The 17,378-nt window shown below is 55.1% G+C and overlaps 1 protein-coding gene across 3 annotated transcripts in view; it reads right to left on the bottom strand.

Annotated features, from left to right (window-relative positions):
- Positions 1-613: 613 nt before the first annotated feature.
- Positions 614-17,378, bottom strand: part of NECTIN4 (nectin cell adhesion molecule 4) — a 27,473-nt gene continuing 10,708 nt past the window's right edge. Inside the window, exons 1-9 of one of the 3 annotated variants that reach the window (XM_070044058.1) lie at positions 16,889-16,999; positions 7,922-8,281; positions 6,353-6,643; positions 5,139-5,259; positions 4,053-4,201; positions 3,648-3,807; positions 3,152-3,227; positions 2,703-2,777; positions 614-2,370 (exon numbers count right to left, since the gene is read on the bottom strand). In XM_070044058.1, coding sequence (XP_069900159.1) covers positions 2,146-2,370; positions 2,703-2,777; positions 3,152-3,227; positions 3,648-3,807; positions 4,053-4,201; positions 5,139-5,259; positions 6,353-6,643; positions 7,922-8,281; positions 16,889-16,964 — 1,533 coding nt within the window. In that variant the 5' untranslated portion in view covers positions 16,965-16,999 and the 3' untranslated portion in view covers positions 614-2,145. Of the gene's footprint in view, positions 2,371-2,702; positions 2,778-3,151; positions 3,228-3,647; positions 3,808-4,052; positions 4,202-5,138; positions 5,260-6,352; positions 6,644-7,921; positions 8,282-16,888; positions 17,000-17,378 lie in introns of those variants that run through there. The other 2 variants (XM_070044059.1, XM_060297479.1) reach the window with 2 other exon arrangements.

Genomic DNA, 17,378 nt, shown 5'->3' with positions numbered 1-17,378 from the left:
GTGGGTGGTAGCGCCTGGGGTGTGAGCAGGTGACTGACACCCTCGGAGACCAGAATTCTGGGGTCTGAGGTGGAGACCCGAGACTTGCCTAGGAGCAGAGCAACACAGGGCTGTGTAAGGCATACCCAGGAGGGAGGACGGCCAGGCTTTGGCCCTGACCGGCCTGTAGTCTCAGTCAAGTCACATTACTTTACTGGGCCTCAGTTTCAACACATATAAAAAAATGAAGAGAGTGGACTAGATGATCTTTAAATCTTTCCAACTCTAACATTCTGTGGAACTCATTTGAATTTTGGGTTCTTTGACTGTAAAAAGTTTACACTGTTGTCTACTTTCCAGGCCTGTCGTAGTGAGACTCCAATACAATACAGGATATAAAATACTGACAGCTAAGGCACTGCCTATCCTGGAAGGGCTTATAGTTCCACTGTCCGACCTCGACTCTCAGAGACGGCTGAAGGTCTTGTGGAGGCCGCTTCTTTTCCCCCGTCCCCCCTAGTTCCAGGCAAACTAACTCCTCCCCTACTTGGGACCACAAGGAAGATGGTGCAGAGACAGAGAGCACTGAGGTTCAGGACTTACACAGTCCAGGGAGCAAGACAGGAACCGGAAAGAACAGGTTTTATCTGTTTATTTAAAAACAGAATATCTTTTTTATGTACAAATATGAACATATTTACACAAAATATACATACTAGAGTTCCATATCTTCAGGTTCCGCCTCCAAAGTCCTGGGCTGGCTGGAGAGCAGGGGATGAGAGTCTCTCCTTTGGTCCAGAAATCCAGCAGAGTTCGGGCTGAGCAGGGTTTGGGCACTAAATCTAGATATTCTGGTTGAATGTATTTGGGTGGGACAGGCAAAAATGGACCTTATCTAATCCCAACCAGAGAAACGGCTGGAAGTTAGTGACCCAAGTTAGTAACCCTGAGACCCCTGGGGAAAAGGAGACATTCTTGCTCCCAGCAGCTCCTTCACCTCCCTTGGTCTATAATCACTCTTCTCTCTCCCCTACACCACAACCAAACCAGAAGCCCTTGTCACCAAGTCCTAGCAGCCCCCCACCAAGGGATCACAAACAACTGTGGATACAACTAAGAAAACATGAGGCTAGGGGAAGAGCTCAGGAGCCCCTAGGGCCAAGGACCCTACCTACCCTCCCATAGCCAGTAACGGAGGGGCGCACACCCCTCCTTCAAATTCTATCAGCTCTTCGGCTCCCTCCCAAGAGCCTGCCTAGATTAAGATGCCTTAGACGGAGCACCTTTCAGAACCACAGGAACTAACCCCCTGGGGTAGGACCTGAGCAAGGTCTAGCTTTGCTGAATTCTTGTGTAGGCTGATGTGACTTTAAGCAGTCCTTGCAGTAATAAATGTCCAGGTGAATCAAAAGTTTATAAAAAGTCTTTTGTCTTATGAATGCATTTGGGGCAGTAGTCCTCAAAGAAGCTCCACTGTGCAGGTTTACGTACAACAAATACGTACATGCAGCAGGCCCAGAGGCCACCAGAGGGCAGAGGGTTTCTTCTGTAACAGTTTGAGCCTCTGGCCCACCCCTAGGCCCGCTGCTTTACACTTGCCCTGACAGCTCCCAAGTGGTGGGAGCCCGGCTCCCGCACTCAGGAGGCCAGATTCCAGCTCCAGCTATGCCCGCACACCTGGACCTGGCCCACAGTCTCCACCTCCCGCCTCCAACCTCTGCATCATTAATACTGCTCTGGGGTCTGAGGAAAACACCTGCGTTTTACAGGCAAAGGTCACACAGCCACACGACACATGCACCGATCCCCTGTGGCGTTCCCCATGCAGCCACTGAACCCTGTGGCACACACACCACGGTTCACTTGGACTCTGACGTGACAACACAACGCACACCGTGGGCACGGTCACCCCTCCGCGCACACACAGTGCACACTCAGACAAGCACTAATGCACACACAGTGACCTGCACACACTGTGGGAGGGACTCAACAAGCAGAGCCCTTCCGTCATCCAACAGAAGGACCGGAGGAAAAGGTCGAGCAGTCAGTGGGGTGGGGAGCATCTTCCTCAGGAAATGAGGTGTGTAGGGAGGCTCCCCGGGGATGAGCTGAAATCTTCCATGTCAGCAGAGGGAGCCAGGCTTAGGGGACGGAGGCAAGCCTGGGTCAGACCAGGTGCCCCCGCCCATTGATGTAGATGCCATTGCCCGTGGGCTTGGCCCGCAGGGTCCCGTTCTCCTGAACAAAATGGTTCATGGCCTGTTTGATGCCTTCATCCTGATCTTCCTCCTCCTCTGTCCGCCCAGAGCCTGGAGACAACAGTTCAGTCTGTGTTTCAATCTCCCGCACTGTGGTCAGCGTGGAGTAACTGCGGCCCTCTGCCTCTTCGCTCTGGAGACCAAGGGCGGAGGGCAAGTCAGGAACCAAGGCGGGGCAGCCAGACGTGAGGGGGTCGGCTGGGGCACGCTGGGGTCAGAGGTAAGGCACAAGCAGGGGTTATGGTTGCTCAACGGCTCAGAGATGCGGGGCCAGGAATGAATGTTAGGCCTGAGGAAGGGGAGACTAGAGAGCAAAGGCATAGCGGGGCGGGGAGGGGATGGGATGGGGCAGCATGAGTCTGAGGTATCAGGGACCGGTGAAGGGGCAGCTGACGCACCACATCTGGGACCCGGAGAGGGGCCTGAGGAGAGTGGGAGGGACGCCGGTGGGGCCGGGGGCCTCACCATCACAGAGCAGCTACTGTTGTCCTTGAGACCATCAGGGTGGCCCTCGGCTGTCAGCCCTACACTCTCCTCCGGCTGCAAGGCCCGCACATGGGGGAGGAGTCAGAACAGCGCTCAGCCTCTTCACCTCTGTCCTCCCCCAGCCTCCCCCCAATCACCTTCCCCCTAGCCTGACCTGTCCATTCTCTCCTCGATGCAAACATCCTCACTTCCGCCACCCCTACCCTCATTCCACCCTCATCCCGCCCTGAAACCAGTGCTGAGGGTGGCTTCCCACAGCAACCTCGAAGGGGGTTGCTGAAGGGGGCCCTCTGAAGGAGCCCAGCAAACCCAGAGCAGCTCCAGACCTGCCGGGGCTGAGTCAGCGGCGGCCAGACCTGGGGGCGGGCTGCGCTTCTGGTCCGCAGAGGGGCCCCGGCCCCAAGAATGCATCCAACCTTGGCACACACCTGGTTCCTGGGGTCCGAGTGATGGGAATGCAGCCTCCGGATGGAGTTCTCCCTGGTCAGGGTCAGCTCCTCCTCACTGGGAAGACACCCCCTGGTCAGGAGCTGAGGGTAGTGGTAGCCTCCCAAGGTGAACCTAGCCTGGCCAAGCCTATGTGAGCCGGGGCTGGAGGGTGTGGGCGCTGGGTTGTCCCTGCAAGTGCGAGTGAGTGGCTGTAGGTGGCGGTGCGGCTGCAGAGCGTGTGTGTGCCCCTGTGATACACGTGCATGTGGATCTGACCCTCACTCAGGCAGTGTGGCTCCCCTCATCCAGCTGCGACCCAGGCCCCAAGGCCCTTCTCACCTCCCAGAAGACTGGCTCTGCTTACCTCTGGTCCACAAGCTCTTCAGATGTCAGGCCGCCCAGTCTCCTCTCGCTCCTCGGTCCTGGCCCACCTCCTGCTTGCCTCCCCTTTGTTCCCTGCTTACCTCTACCCGCCCATGAGTGGCCAGTACTCACTATTTCTGGGTCATCTGCTGGGCCTTGCGCCGATGGTATCGGGACATGAGCACCACCACCACCACCAGAAGGCAGAACAAGAGTGCGGCGATCACACCCACCACCACCACGGAGGCCGACACCAGATCCACCTGCTTCCCCGTGGTATCCTGGGGGTCTGCTGGAGACAGGCCACTGTCTGAGGCCGATGCCCAGATCCCTGACCGGCCCCCGGACTCCACAGCCCCCCACGCACTGTCCTCACAAAACACGTCCCAGGACCACCCCCTCAGCCTGGCCCTCTGCAAAATACATGCAGTCCAGCCCCCTCCAAATCAATCCTCTCCCAGTTCATTCTCTCTGTCTTGCTCCCTGTCCCCCGACCAGGCCCTTGGCCCAGGTCCCAGCCTCTGCCCCAGTGCTTACCAAGAACATCCACATCCACCTGAGAATCCCTTGAGGAGAGTTCATTGCTGACGTGGCAGACGTAGGTGCCACTGTGCTCAGTGGTCAGCGGGGGGAAGGTCAGAGTATCTCCTTCTGCTTGTACCCCACTGGGCAGAGGCCCGTCCAGCCTGGAGGACAGGGAAGCTGATGGGTGCTGGCTGGGGAGGGCTGAGACTGCCACGACCCAACGTGCCCGGGCAGCTCTCCACCTCCCTCCCCCATGACGTCACCCAGAGCCACCGGCTGTTCCCACGGTGCCCCTCCTTCCCCTAGGCAGGTCTAGGCAGAGGTCCCTTCTCCCTGCCGCCCAGCCTGACCCAGGCACCCACACACACACTTGGGGAAGATCCACACGCGTGCCGTCCCACAAGCTCCATAGGCATCACGTCATCCCGCACTAGGTACCAGGTCCACACGGTATATAAAGTCCACACAACAGGACTGTTCCTTCCTATCGGGGCTCAGATGTACTTGGACAATGTGACTGCATGCTCCAGCACCCACGATGTTTCATGGCAGGGTACATGAACACAGCCCCAGGCACAAGGCCACATGCATGGCTCATCTGCTCACATGTGAGCCTGTCATGGGCTCACACACATGTGTCCCTGACCCCTCCCTGATTGTCTGGACATCTCAGACCCTGAAAAAAAGTCAAAGAACTGGCAGAGATGGGTGGGTACCTCTGAGGTGCTAGCAACCTGGTAGTGACTAGAAGAGTGTTAGTTTCACAACAGTCACAGTCAGCTGTATCTTTTTGTCTTATTCACTTTAGGCACTTACATAAATATATAAAGTATTAACATTGAAATGCTGTATTATATTTCACAATTTTAAAGTTAAGGGAAAAAAAGCCAAGGACTTATCAGCTAATTTCCTGCCAATTACCATGTATACTACACTCCTAGGTGCAAGGCAATAACAATGTTTGGTGACCATGCATATTCTTGTATTGGTTTGAACATGTGCCCTAATTTATCTGGGGTTCAGAATATATTGTCCCAGCCCACGGTGAGTATGTGCTGGTCCTGAGGGAAAGACCCTGGTCCCAAGCTAGGCCCTTACCGTGTCCAGTTGTACGAGGGAGGAGGCTGCCCTTCACTCAGGCACTTGAGCATAGCTCCTTCTCTGCCAACCTGCCACAGCTTTTGGTCTTCAAGGCCCCTCACAGAGGCCTCAGCAAGGACTGGAATGAAAAGTTGGAGGAGAAAGAATGGAAATGATACCTTTGATCATGCTCTTCCTCAAAGGGCCCCCGCCCCAGGCCCCACTTTGCCTGGAATAGCCTCCCCCTGCCCTTCTCCATCTTACTCATCTGCGGCCAAAGCTAGCCCAGCCCCGCCTTACTGACAGCTCCCTCCCCTCTCGAAGTTCAGAGAGTCCACATGGGTTTACCTGTGCAATGAGCCTATAAGTCCCTCTGCACAGCAATGTGGCACACCTTTTCTGAATCCCCCGTGGTCCGTAGCATAGCGCTAGTCACAGAACAGGTGCTCAGCAAACACTCCCTGATTCATCAAAGGCTTAACCATCCTACTAGTTCATTCATTTCTTTTTTTTTTTCTTGGGTGTGTGGCGCAGCTTGTGCGATCTTAATTCCCCAACCAAGGATCGAACCCGGGCCTTTGGCAGCAAAAGCATGGAGTCCTAACCACTGGATCACCAGGGAATTCCGGTTCATTCACTTCTTTCACAGACATTTGTTGAGGACCTACTTAGTGCCAAATGCTGGGTTAGTATGAGTAGAAAACAGTGCTATCCTCCAGAGAGGCTCAAAGTCTAATGCCAGGAAAATAATATCGACTGTCGACCGAGCACCTTCTATGCACTAAGCGCTATGCGAGAGGCACTGCATTCGTTCAGAACCCTGTAAAGTTGACATAATAATACTCCTTCTGCTGATGAAGAAAATGAACCTTAATAAGATTGAATAACAGCTGGTAAACAGCAGAACTAGGGCTCATCCCAAGTCTAGCTGTCTTCAAATCCTAAACTATTTTCCAAAATGCTTTTAATTCCATGTTTATATCTGATTCTCCCAACAACCCCTGAAGCAGGGCCAGCTCCTTTGTAAACAGAAGGACACAAGGTCAGAGTGATTTGCCAAGGTCACCTGGGATGGGCTCCAGGTCTCCTACCTTGGACTGGTGCTCTCTCAGCCATACAAGGTGGCCTCCAGGACCCAGGCTGGCCAGACTGGTGTGGCTTAGGGTCTCTCACTATCTCATCAATCCTCTTGGAGCCCATGGGGGCACCCTACCCAAGATCCAGGTACTCACAGGCCACTTGGAGGATGTGGGTGATCCTTTGGTCCTGGAGCAGGCCAGGGTGCGACACCACGCAGGTAAGTGGCTGTCCATTCATGCTGCGGCTGGGCACCAGATGGAATTCTGAAGTGACAGCAGCTGAGCGAGAGTGCGCGAAAGAGCGGCTGGATGTTGTGCCCTTGACCTCTGTGTCCCAGGTCACGCTGGGGGCCGGGCTACCCTCTGCTGTGCAGGAAGCTGCCAGTGTCAGGCCCTGGCCCTCTTCTAGTGCTGGACCAGGATTCAGCGAGGGCAGGGGAGGCACTGCAGATGGGGGGGAGGCAGAAATCACAACCTTCACAACCCCTGTCAGGAGGCCCCGCCCCATCCCGGTTCAGTCTTGCACAGGTGCAAGTTTCAGGCCCCTTTTTCTTCTTTTATTTCATCAACAAAGATGCCAGGTGAGTGGTAGCATTTCAGTGGACTTTGTACCTTTCTCCAATGCTTGAATTTTTTACAATGAGTACGGGTCATTTTTCAAATAAAAATAATGAAGTAATTAAAAAACTAACCAGATAACATCTATATAATAATAATAATAGCCATCATTTATTAAGCACTTACTATGTGCCCAGAATTGTGCTAAACACTTTACAAACGTTGTCTCTTTTAATCCTGTCAACAGACACGAAGTAGGTGTTACTATCTGTATTTTACAGCTGAAGAAACTGAAGCCCAGGGAGGTTAAATGATTTATTCCAGATCAGTAGCTATTAGGTGGTAAAGCCAAGATCCACACCCAGATTTTTCTACCAAGGCTGGTATTACTAACTTCCGTGTAGATAAAGGGAAACTATAAAGGCCTTTATTTATTTTTATCTTCATAACATTAACAGTCCAAGCACAGAATGGAAAAGACTTAACTTGACCATAAGTCTAGGGCATCCGTGCAAAGTGGTGGTTTAAAAAGGTGATTGTGGTCTCCAACCACATTCACTGAAGGTCCAGATCAGGAAAGGTCTCAGCCCCACTGGTCATGCACAGCCACACTGGTCATAGCTGGGTCTGCATGTCCACATCTAGGCACCACATTCTAAAACCATGGAGCCCAAGGTGATGAGGGAGGCTCTGAATGAGTGTCTTTAGTAGAACTGTTGCAGAAACCTGTAAGTTTAGCTTGAAGAAGAAGAGACTTGGGTGGGGCATGACAGAGGTCCTCAGCTGGTGGAAAGGCTGTCGTGCAGAAGGGAGAATAAGCCTGTGTCATCTTGCTGGGGTGGGTGAAAGCAACCGAGAGGGAGATTTCAGATCAGCAGAAGGAAGAACAGCCTAATACGTGGATTCTTCCCCAAGCCTGACCAAGCAGTATCAAGCTTTTGGGGTCACTTGGAGAGAATTTCTGGATTGGGGTGAGGGGGGGGTGGCTAAATGAAGCTCCCTCATCCCTACAGGGCCCCACCTCTTCTTCCTGTTCCGCTTCTGCCCGCTCCATCTCTGCATCCCCCCGCCTCCAGCTTCTGCCCTCCAAGACCCGGGGCCTGAGGACCTGGTGCTTCTGCACACACAGCACCCCCGCCCCCATGCCTAACGGGGCCCACTTACCCAGCACGCGGAGCCGAAGCTGCGCCTGGAAGCTGCCGGCAGGGAAGGTACTGACGCGACACTCGTACTCGCCCTCGTCCGCCTGCACCGCGTTGCGCAGAAGCACCGCACCGTCCAGGGGGTTCCTTGGGGGAGGCGGCTGTTCCACGCGGCCCTCGTAGGCTGAGCTCACGTATAGCCCGTATTTAGAGTTCAGAAGTGCCAGCTCCTGGCCGCCCTCGCCCTCATGCACACGAGCCCATGCCACTTGCTCCACCTGCTCGCCCGGGTCCCCTCGGTAGAAGCAGGGCAGTTTTGCGTCCTGGCCCAGCACCACGGTCACCAAGTCCGAGGTCTCCAGCTCGCCCGCCGGGCACCGACCTGCAGGGGGGCAGACAGAAGCAGCCAGGATTAGGGGCGCCGCCAGAGCCGGGGGAACACTTAACCACAATGATAATGTCCGCAAAGGCAGCCCGGAACTCCTGGAGCACTTTATGCTTGCAAAGCACGTTCAGTCCATTACCTCATTAGATTCACAAAACATTCCCAAGAGGCAGGTGTTATTATCGCCGTTTAACAGATGAGAAAACTAAGACCGAGAGACAGGAAGTGACTTGCCTAAGGCCACACAGGTGGTATGTGGAAGAGTCATACCCTCTCTCAGCCCAGGATTGTGTCCTGAGCAATTGTAAGGTGGGGACTATAACAAGAGGAGAGACCCAGCCTCTGCCCTCAGGGAGCTCCGGGAAATGGATTTTGTGCACACAAAGATGGGAAGCCATGGACAAACTTTCACAGAAGGCTCAACCTACCAAGGGGGGGGGGAAAGTGAATGCTTTCAGAAAGTGTGGCCAGGAACCAAGGCAAGGGTGGAGAACAGTTGGTGTCTGGGATGGGGCATGTAGTGTAGGAAGGGTCCAAACCAGCAGGCCCTTCGGAACAGTCTTTTCATGGCTTTAAGATGAGAGACCTGGATTCCCAGAGAGAAGAAGGTATTCTATGTGGGAGGAAGGGCACGAACCAAGGCTCAGAGACAGGAATGAGAAAGTCACCGAAGACAGAAAGGCCCCAGGTCAGAGGCCCAGAGATACGAGGTCAGCACAGACACACATGACAGGGTCAGAACCGTGAGCCAGAATCGGAGGACCAGAGATAGGGACCAGTGACAAAAGGCAAGTGTTTTGTGCATGACAAGGAGCAGTATGAAGCAGTCAGGGGTATCTATCATGTAGCATTATCTGCAAAGAAGGATGCATTTCCTGCACTCACAGAACCTGAGCTTTATTCTGGAAGAGGAGATACGTATGGAGACAGCTATGGAAACACTTGTGATGGTTTCTGATTTAGTGCTTAGTGGTGTGTTGCAGGTTAGTCGTGGGATGGGACAGTCACAGTGGTCCCGAGTCACATGGGAGGGGCTCATGCATGAGTTGGGTAGAATCAGGAGGGGATGAGACCTGGAAAGGGGTCCCAGGTAAGGGACCAAGGTGGGCGAACCCCAAGGAGGTGGAGAGGCTGGCTGGTTCAGGAAGCAGAGAGGAGAGGACAGAACTAAGGCAGAGCAGGAAGTGGGACATCTGGTCAGAGAAAAATCACCCAGGACCTTCCATACCAGGCAAAGGAATTCAGATTTGGCCAAGAGGACATAGGGAGTCCCTAAAGCATGAAGCCAATGGGCGTGTGCCCTCAGACTAGAAAGTAGGGAGACTGGGGACAGGAGACCCTCTAGGACCCTCCAGCTGCCATCCTGCACCGTGCTGCTGAAAGGACGGGACAGTTCCAGGGGAAGTTTGGCAGGATTTGGTCACTGATCAGAAAGAGAGAAGAGTCTCAAAGACAACTCCTGGGTTTCTAGGATAAGTAACTTATGAGGGAGGCATGGCCGGGGAATCTCATGGCTGGGAAGAAAGAAATTTGGAGTTGTGGAATAAAGCGTGTGAAACACAGGGCTGGGGGCTGAGGCTGCAGACAGAGTGAAGGCTCTCTGGGATGGCAAGAGCTCCTTGCATTGGAATGCATATGCAGCAATTCCCAAAAGTTCAAAGCTCCTGCCTCTGGCCAGCACTTCACACACCCTGCTGGCCCTCACCTTGCTTCCACCTGGAGCTCCTGCTGGAACGCCCTCCTCCCTATGTCTGGCAGCTCCTAGTCATCACTGTCTGGGTAACTCCTACTCATCCTTGAAGACTCTGCTTAGACATCACTTGCTCCTGGAGTCCTCCCTCCCCCCACCCCCACCTCAGGCAGAGTGAGGTGCCCTTCCTCTGTTCTCCTCTAGCACCCTGCTTTGACCCATCGTAGTACTTTATACCGCAGATTGTATTTGCTATTTTCTTGTCTGCCTCTTCCACCAGATTGAGAACCTCAAGAGTATAAACTCGGTCTCACATCACATATGGAAACACGGTTTCTGATTTAGTGCTCAGTGGTCTGCATTCCCGGCACATAATTCGTGCTCAGTTAATGTTTATTGACTGACTGACTGAGTGAATGGGTGTGTGAATGAATGAATGCGAGAGACAGGCGGAAGAAGGAAAGGGGAGAATGAGGAGGAATGTGCAGTCTTTGGTTGGGCTGGGCAGGGAGGGGGTTGGCATGGCAACCTTAGGCTTGCCTTAGAGACAACATTAGAGACAGGATAGGCTGGCTACCTGGGTTCTCTGCCAAAGGAAACACCTCCAGACTGGACCTAGGGAGAAGGAAGGGGATGCAGGGCGTCAGGCATGGAGGGAGAAAGTGAAGCCCCGCTAGAGTGGACCAGAGGGTTCCAGTGAGGCAGAGCGTGGGACAGAGGAAGGGGGTCCCATGGCCCTGCTTGCAAGGGAGGAGGAAGGGAGGATACTCTTGGAAGCTGGGAGGTCCCAAACAGGACAGGACAGACCTGCAGGGCCAGATACCAGGGCCCTGACCTGCCTAAGCTGATGTTGGTCCCACCCAGCCCAGCCTGGGAGTCCAGCTAACCATCTGCACCTCTCCCAGACACCTCCTCCTGGCACCAGAGGGAGCAGGGCTGCCAAGGAAGGGCTGGAGGTGGGCTTGAGATAGGGGCTTCCCAGTACTTCCTCTGCTTTGAACACTGGTGCCCATGCAGGTCACAGGGAGTCCAAGGCCTGCTCCACTGGGACACTCAAACCCTTTCAAAGACTATTTCTAGGACAATGTCAGATGGCATATCTTCCATCCCCATCCCTACACTTGCTAACCAGCTGGCCCCTCCCCAACACGAATCACTCACATTTCCCCCCCAAAAAAATACCTTTTTTTTTTTTTTTTTTTTTTGCCACACAGCGGCATGCAGGATCTTAGTTCCCCAACCAGGGATCGAACTCATGCCCCCTGCAGTGGAAGCTCAGAGTCCTAACCACTGAACTGCCAGGGAATTCCCAAAAATACCCTCTTAGGGTACAACATGCATCAAGTCCCCAGCACATGTCCGAGGCCAATCTTCCACATCCCTACCTGTGGGTCCGAGATCCCCATGAACCCAAGTGATAAGCCCAAGCTTTGCAGGTTGAGGAGCCCAGTAAAACCAGAAAGTCCCTTCTGGGTGAGCTGCCCATTGTCCTAAATCCACTGTTTAGTGGGAGCATATCAGCTTGAGCAACGCCTTCCTTCACTTACACACACGTACACACACACACACACACACGCGTGCGCACGCGCTGCAAGAGAAGGAAAGGAAAACTTGGGCTTTAGAATCCCTGTCCTGGGCTTGTGGACCCAGAAGCTCATACTCCCAGGGTAAGGTAGGCCAGGACTGCCTCCCACTTCTCTCCCCCACCCAGTGCCCACCCAGCATCCGCATGATGATGTCACCAGAGCAAAGGAGACACACCGCCTGCCTGGTGAGGTCACCCTGCGGGCATGTAGTAGCCAGGCCAGGCCCACGGACCCTTCTGCTGCAAACTGTTTCCTGAGCCTGGTGGACTCTGCTGGCTGGGCACTCCTCCCTCTGACCCTCCCCCCCACTCCCCTCCCCTCCCCTCCCCTGCTTCTGGGAGTACCAGGATGCCTGGGTGATTCAGCCACTGCTGCACAGCAGGCCTAGCCTCAGTCACCACCAGCCACCACCTTGCGCAAGGGAGAGAACAGGCCCAACTGGCCAGACGGGATCCCTGCCCTCAGCCTCCCCCACCCCGGGCCAAGCCCCCACGGGCCTCTCTGGGGCCCTGCCCTCTGCGTACCCTGCCTGCTCCCAGACGGGCCCTCCATTCCTGGCTTGGGCTGGCTGCCTGTTCCCCACCCTGTGCCTGGGTCCCAACTTTCCTATCTGTGTGAGGCCCGGCCTCTGATCTCCAGAGGGGCAACAGGCTGGCAGCTGCAGATGACAGCATCTCCGGGGAAGGAGGCTTTTCTTTCTGAGGAGACTGTCTCCTTCAGCATCCCCTGCTCGTACATCTAGGGGTACACAGTGGGGTCCTAGAGATGGGCCTGTGAGTAGGAAGAAGGGAATAAGTGTGAGCCTTTTGCGTCTGAACGTACATCTTTGGGTGAGGGTCTGGGGAGTCTCAGTGCTGGTTAACGTGCAGGAGAGGCTGTCTCTTTGCATGAACTTGGGGGCGTTTCGCACATTTCAGGAAAGCGTGTGTGCTTGTCTGCATCCAGAGGGGGCTATGAAATGCGTGTGTGTGTGAATGTGCGCACACAGTAAATATTTTCATGTCGGTTTCTCTTGGCTTCTGCATGGCTGTCTGTCTCAGCTGCCTTAGGTCAGTGGTGTGTCGCTCGGCGCCTTTGCCTCTGCACCCGTTTGGAGTGTCGCCCAGGCAGCCCTCCCCACCCCACCCCAGACCTGAGGGCAGATGAATCTCAGGTGGGGGGACCCAGAGATGAGGTCACTGTCCCTCCAGGGTGATGGGAAATAACCATCAAGGACGCCCCAACAGAACAAAACAAAAGCTCTCTCTACCCTTGCTCCTCAGGTTCCTACTAGAAGGACCCCCACCCTTCTCACCCCCCAGCCACGCCCCCAGGCCCTCCAGCACCTCTGGCCCCCCAAGGAGGCCTCTCCCTGGGAATCTCCGTCAGGCCTCTGCTGCTGCCACCACCAGAAAAACCAGCTCTAGCTCCAGGCCTGGGGTGAGGGTTGTCTGGTGTAGGTTTGGTGGGAAGTGGTGGGGGGAGACCCTGCCTGGGGCTAGGGGGAGGGGTCCAAGCTATCTAGGGTCTCACTCTCCTTTGTTAACTCTTGCCTCCCCTCACCCCACAGAAGCAGCCTCCACCAGAGACAGGTGGAATGTGTGGGTGAGTTTGGGATAAGAAAGGACGTGGGAGGGGAGCCCTAAAGCCCCCCATTCAGGACAGGTGATATACACAACCCAGCACTTTTTTTCTTCCATCCTTCCCCCCATAGCCTTGGCCTTGGCATGCTAATTTGAAAACCAGCAAGATTCTCCCTCTGCCTTCATCCACCTCCCTCATTTACCCCACATTGTCCTAAGCCCGCCAGCTTAGTGAGAGCTTCCCAACCCGGGCAAAGCGCCCACCACAGATTAGTGGATGGGGAGGGGGGCCACACCAATAACAAAGGGAGGTGAGAACAATGGGGGAGGACAGGCCTTGAGGCAGCCCCGGCTCTGGCCCAGACACAGCTTCCAGCACAGGTAAGTCCCCTAAACCCCCAGGGAGCCAGAGTCTGAGCCTGGCTGAGTCACCAAAACAGCCACACCGTGGGTGGGAGACCCAGAATTCCGCTTCTCCCAAACTCCTGAGATCCTAACCCCCTCACCAGTCCTGCCAGCCAACCACCCCCCTCCCACATCTCTGCAAGTGTGGCCAGCTCTGCCCCGCCCCAAATCACAACCTCAACCCAGCTCTCAGGACATGCCAGCCAGTTTTAAAGGCTAGAGGGGAGGAGGGTGGCCTGAGAACTGTGGGTAAACTTCTGAGGCCAGAGGCTCCCTGCCTCAGTGAAAGAGTGACCCCGACCCCCTCCTGCACAGCCCTACTCCAGGGGGCTTGGTGGCTTGCCCCCAGTTCTGAACTTGACCTTCGCATTTTAGATTCTGTTCCCAGATCCAACCCCTAGGCTCCTCTCCTCCCTTCACTCCTGACTCAGCTCCCCACCCCACCCCCATCCCTTCTCTCTGTCCAGACTTTGGTTAGCACCAGGGCAAGTTTGGAAGGCCGGGAAGCCCAGGCGTTCTCTCCTCACTAGGCTGGCTCCCCACGGTGGCTGACCCCCCTTCACTTTGCCTGGAGGACCCCAGGATCCCGAGGCTGGGGTCTAGAGGCTGGGACTGTGGACTCTACTATGAGCCCCTCACTGCCATCTCTGTGGCTGGGGTCCCCTTAGCCCAGCTCCCTGAAACACTGGGGTGGGACCAAGGTCAATGGGGCCACAGGGCTTCCCTGGGATTCCCCCTAGTTCTCCCCACCTTGGGCAGGGAAGCTAGCCTGCCTTTCTGGCTTCCCCGGCTTTGGGTAGATCCTACAGGAAAGGGCCTGCCCCCCTCTGTAAACAGGAGTAGAAAAGCAGGGATGGGGCCCTTCCCTTTCTAGGAAACTAACTTCAGACAGAAAGCTGGTCCTAACCCTCAGAGGAGAGACCTCAGAATTCAGAGAACCCCGTGCAGGGCTCAGTTGGGCCCCAAAATAGATCTAGGAACTAGGATCCTATTGGAGGGATATCTGTAGATTCAGGTCCCTCAGGCCCAGGGCAGGAGATGGGGAGGGAGAAGGGAGGGGACCTCACCTGGAAACTCATCCCATTAAGGAGAGACAAAGAGCTGTGGTGTCGAGGTGCCTCCCTAGCCTGGGCTCCTTTCCCTGTCAGGGGTGGGGCAGGGCCCTGGGGCTCAGAGCTCTAATGGCCCAGGACTTGGTGGGGGCACTAATTTGCAGCAGTGCAGGGGCAGAAGGCAATATCCAGGGTAAAGCTACCCTTGGTCCCCACTGCGAAATGGGGTCAGGACATTTCCCCCTTCTGTCACCACAGCCAGACTCACCGCCTCTTCCAGCACCCAGCACCCACCTTCAGTTCGGGGCTGCATATTTACGCAGCCACAGGCTTTCAGAGCTGGAAGGCCTATAGGGATCATCTGGTTCTACCTCCTGGTCTGCTGAAGTCTAGTTTCTTAGTTGCCCAAGGTCGTGTAGCAAATTAATTGCAGGAAAGGGACCAGAACCCAAGACTCCTGACTTCCCAGTCCAAGGCTTTTTCAGAGACAAGAAACACTCTAGTTTCCTGGGGACCATTGAGGAGATGCCTACAGAGGAGCCAGAATAGGGGTGGCAGTTAGGTGGGCGCATCTGATCCTCGGGCTAGGAACCTGGAGTCTGAGTTCCAGCCTTCAGAGCACCCTCCGGCTCCGTGCAGGTTATAGCAGTAGATCATGGCTCACTGGGCACCAGCTTCCCTGGAGCCGGGTAGCCACAGCACCTGTCCAGGCACTGGGCAAGGTTGGGGTGACGCCCTAACTAGAAGGGGTGTCCTCTACCCTTCCCTGGCTTCTCTGGGGACTTTGTCTTGTTCACTGCTGCATCTCCAGCATCCAGCACCCTGGCTATCCCTAGTGTGCACTCAGGCACTATGCTTTAATGAACTAGGAACTGGGAGACCAAGACGCTAACCCTGGTTACGTTTCTAACACTGAGTAATATTGTTAGCTCACTTGCCTATCTGTTTCTTTCAGTTTTCCCATCTGTAAAATGAGGGAGTTGAATCGATGATCTCTTTGGTAACTTCTGAGTCCTGAGACATCATGGCTCCATTCTTTAGGCGTGGGTAGATCCTACAGGAGAATGACTGCCGAGTTCCCTGGCCCCAGCAAACAGGCCCCGCCCTCTTGGCCTAAGCGAGTGAGAAGGTTGTCTGGAAGATGGGAATTAAGATGTAGGGGGTAGGGGGGATGGCAGGGCTTGGAGTTTCAGTAACCTGCGATTGGAGGCTGGGCCAACAGCCTTTCCATTATAAGATCAGAGCAGAAGCAGCCCCTACCCATCCACACGTCTAGACCTCACTCTCCTCCGCACAGCCTTAGCTGGGGATGGAGGTTGGGGGACATCACTGCTAGGCCCTGCTGGACAACTGAGGCTCCGTCACTACTGATCCTGGGACTGGGAATCAAACTGTCCCATATAGATAAGGCCTTGTCTTTCCAAGGAGAAAGATTTCTCAGTTGCCCATTATCCTGGGAACAGCCTACAGAATCCCACCTACCGTGGACTCATTATGTTCACGCACGCACACACACACATATACTCTCCCCCACTCTGAAGATTATAAATTCCTATAATTTATATCTTCTGTATATACATTACACGAGAGCGATACAAGGCATCTAGTTGAGAAAATGGGGGGACGGGGATAAACAAAAGAATGCCCTAGGGTAGGGCACTCTAGAAGCTACCCTTCCCTAGACCCCCACTCTTCTGAGTAACCGCCTGATTCCCACCCTGGTACCTCATAGTGTGCTCAGGGACAGAGGGGGCCAGAGAGAGAAGAGCTTCCAGCTCCCCTGTAGTCACCCAACAGTATTCTAGGATATTGTGAACAGAGGAGAAGGAGATAGAAAGACCCTGTCTGCTCTCTGGGCATCAGGCTTCCCTCACCTTGATGACTGGGGAAACCAGCTGCAGCCCCAGTCAGCAATTCTGAAGCCCAGGGTGTAGGCGAGGGAACCTCCAGGAAAACCTGGGGTGAAAGGGTCCCCACCAGTTCTACCTCCCTGGCCACCTGCAACGGGTCACCGTGTCTCTTCCCCAAGAGACAGCTCCAGCCCTTTGGCTGAGGTGGTCAGGGACCCCAGACCCAATGACCTGGCCTGGGGCTGGAAGGGGACATGAAGCAGGAGAGCTACAGTGGCTCTTCTGGGGGCACTACTATCCGCTGGAGGTGGGAGAGAGAGATTGATTCCTCAGTTCAGAGTAAAAGGAAAGGGAATGTGTATGTGTGCGTGCGTGTGCGTGCGTGTGTGTGTGTGTGTGTGTGTGTGTGTGTGTGTGTTGGCTTGGGCTCAGAAGCAAGGATCCTGAAGCAAGTCCTACCTGTAAACGATGCCAGGAGCAGTAGTGGCAGCCATGCCTCAGGCCCGCACATCTCGGCTCCCAGGGACAGAGGCATCGGTCAAAAGGCAGAGCTGCCTGGTGTTTCTGAAGTTCCACTGAGTTCTCCCTGGGAGCCGGCTCTAGAGCTGGATCGGGCACCGACCCAGAAGACAGGAAGTCACGGAGTCCTCAGGCACTGCCGCACTTGCCTGTCCCACTAGGATCTCCACTCGGGGACCCGGCCCCGTTCCACCCACCCAACCGTAGCTACCCGCAAGTAGCCGTGATCGGGATCTCCGAGCTCCCCCAGAGCTGCTTCCCACGCCGTGGCCAACAACGACAGCAGAAACTTGGGAACCTGCTCAGCAGGTCAGAACAGGTGCGTCTTTGGGGGCTGGGCCTGGCGCGGAGACACGGCAGCCGCCACCCCCACAGCCTGCGCTGGCTAATGGGTGCCAGAGAGGGAGGGAAGGAGGGAAGGACCTGGGAG

Source organism: Globicephala melas, chromosome 1 (assembly GCF_963455315.2).
Source record: "Globicephala melas chromosome 1, mGloMel1.2, whole genome shotgun sequence".
Taxonomy (NCBI): domain Eukaryota; kingdom Metazoa; phylum Chordata; class Mammalia; order Artiodactyla; family Delphinidae; genus Globicephala; species Globicephala melas.
The sequence above is the reverse complement of the archived record's forward strand: the minus strand, read 5'-3'. Positions and strand labels throughout refer to the sequence as shown.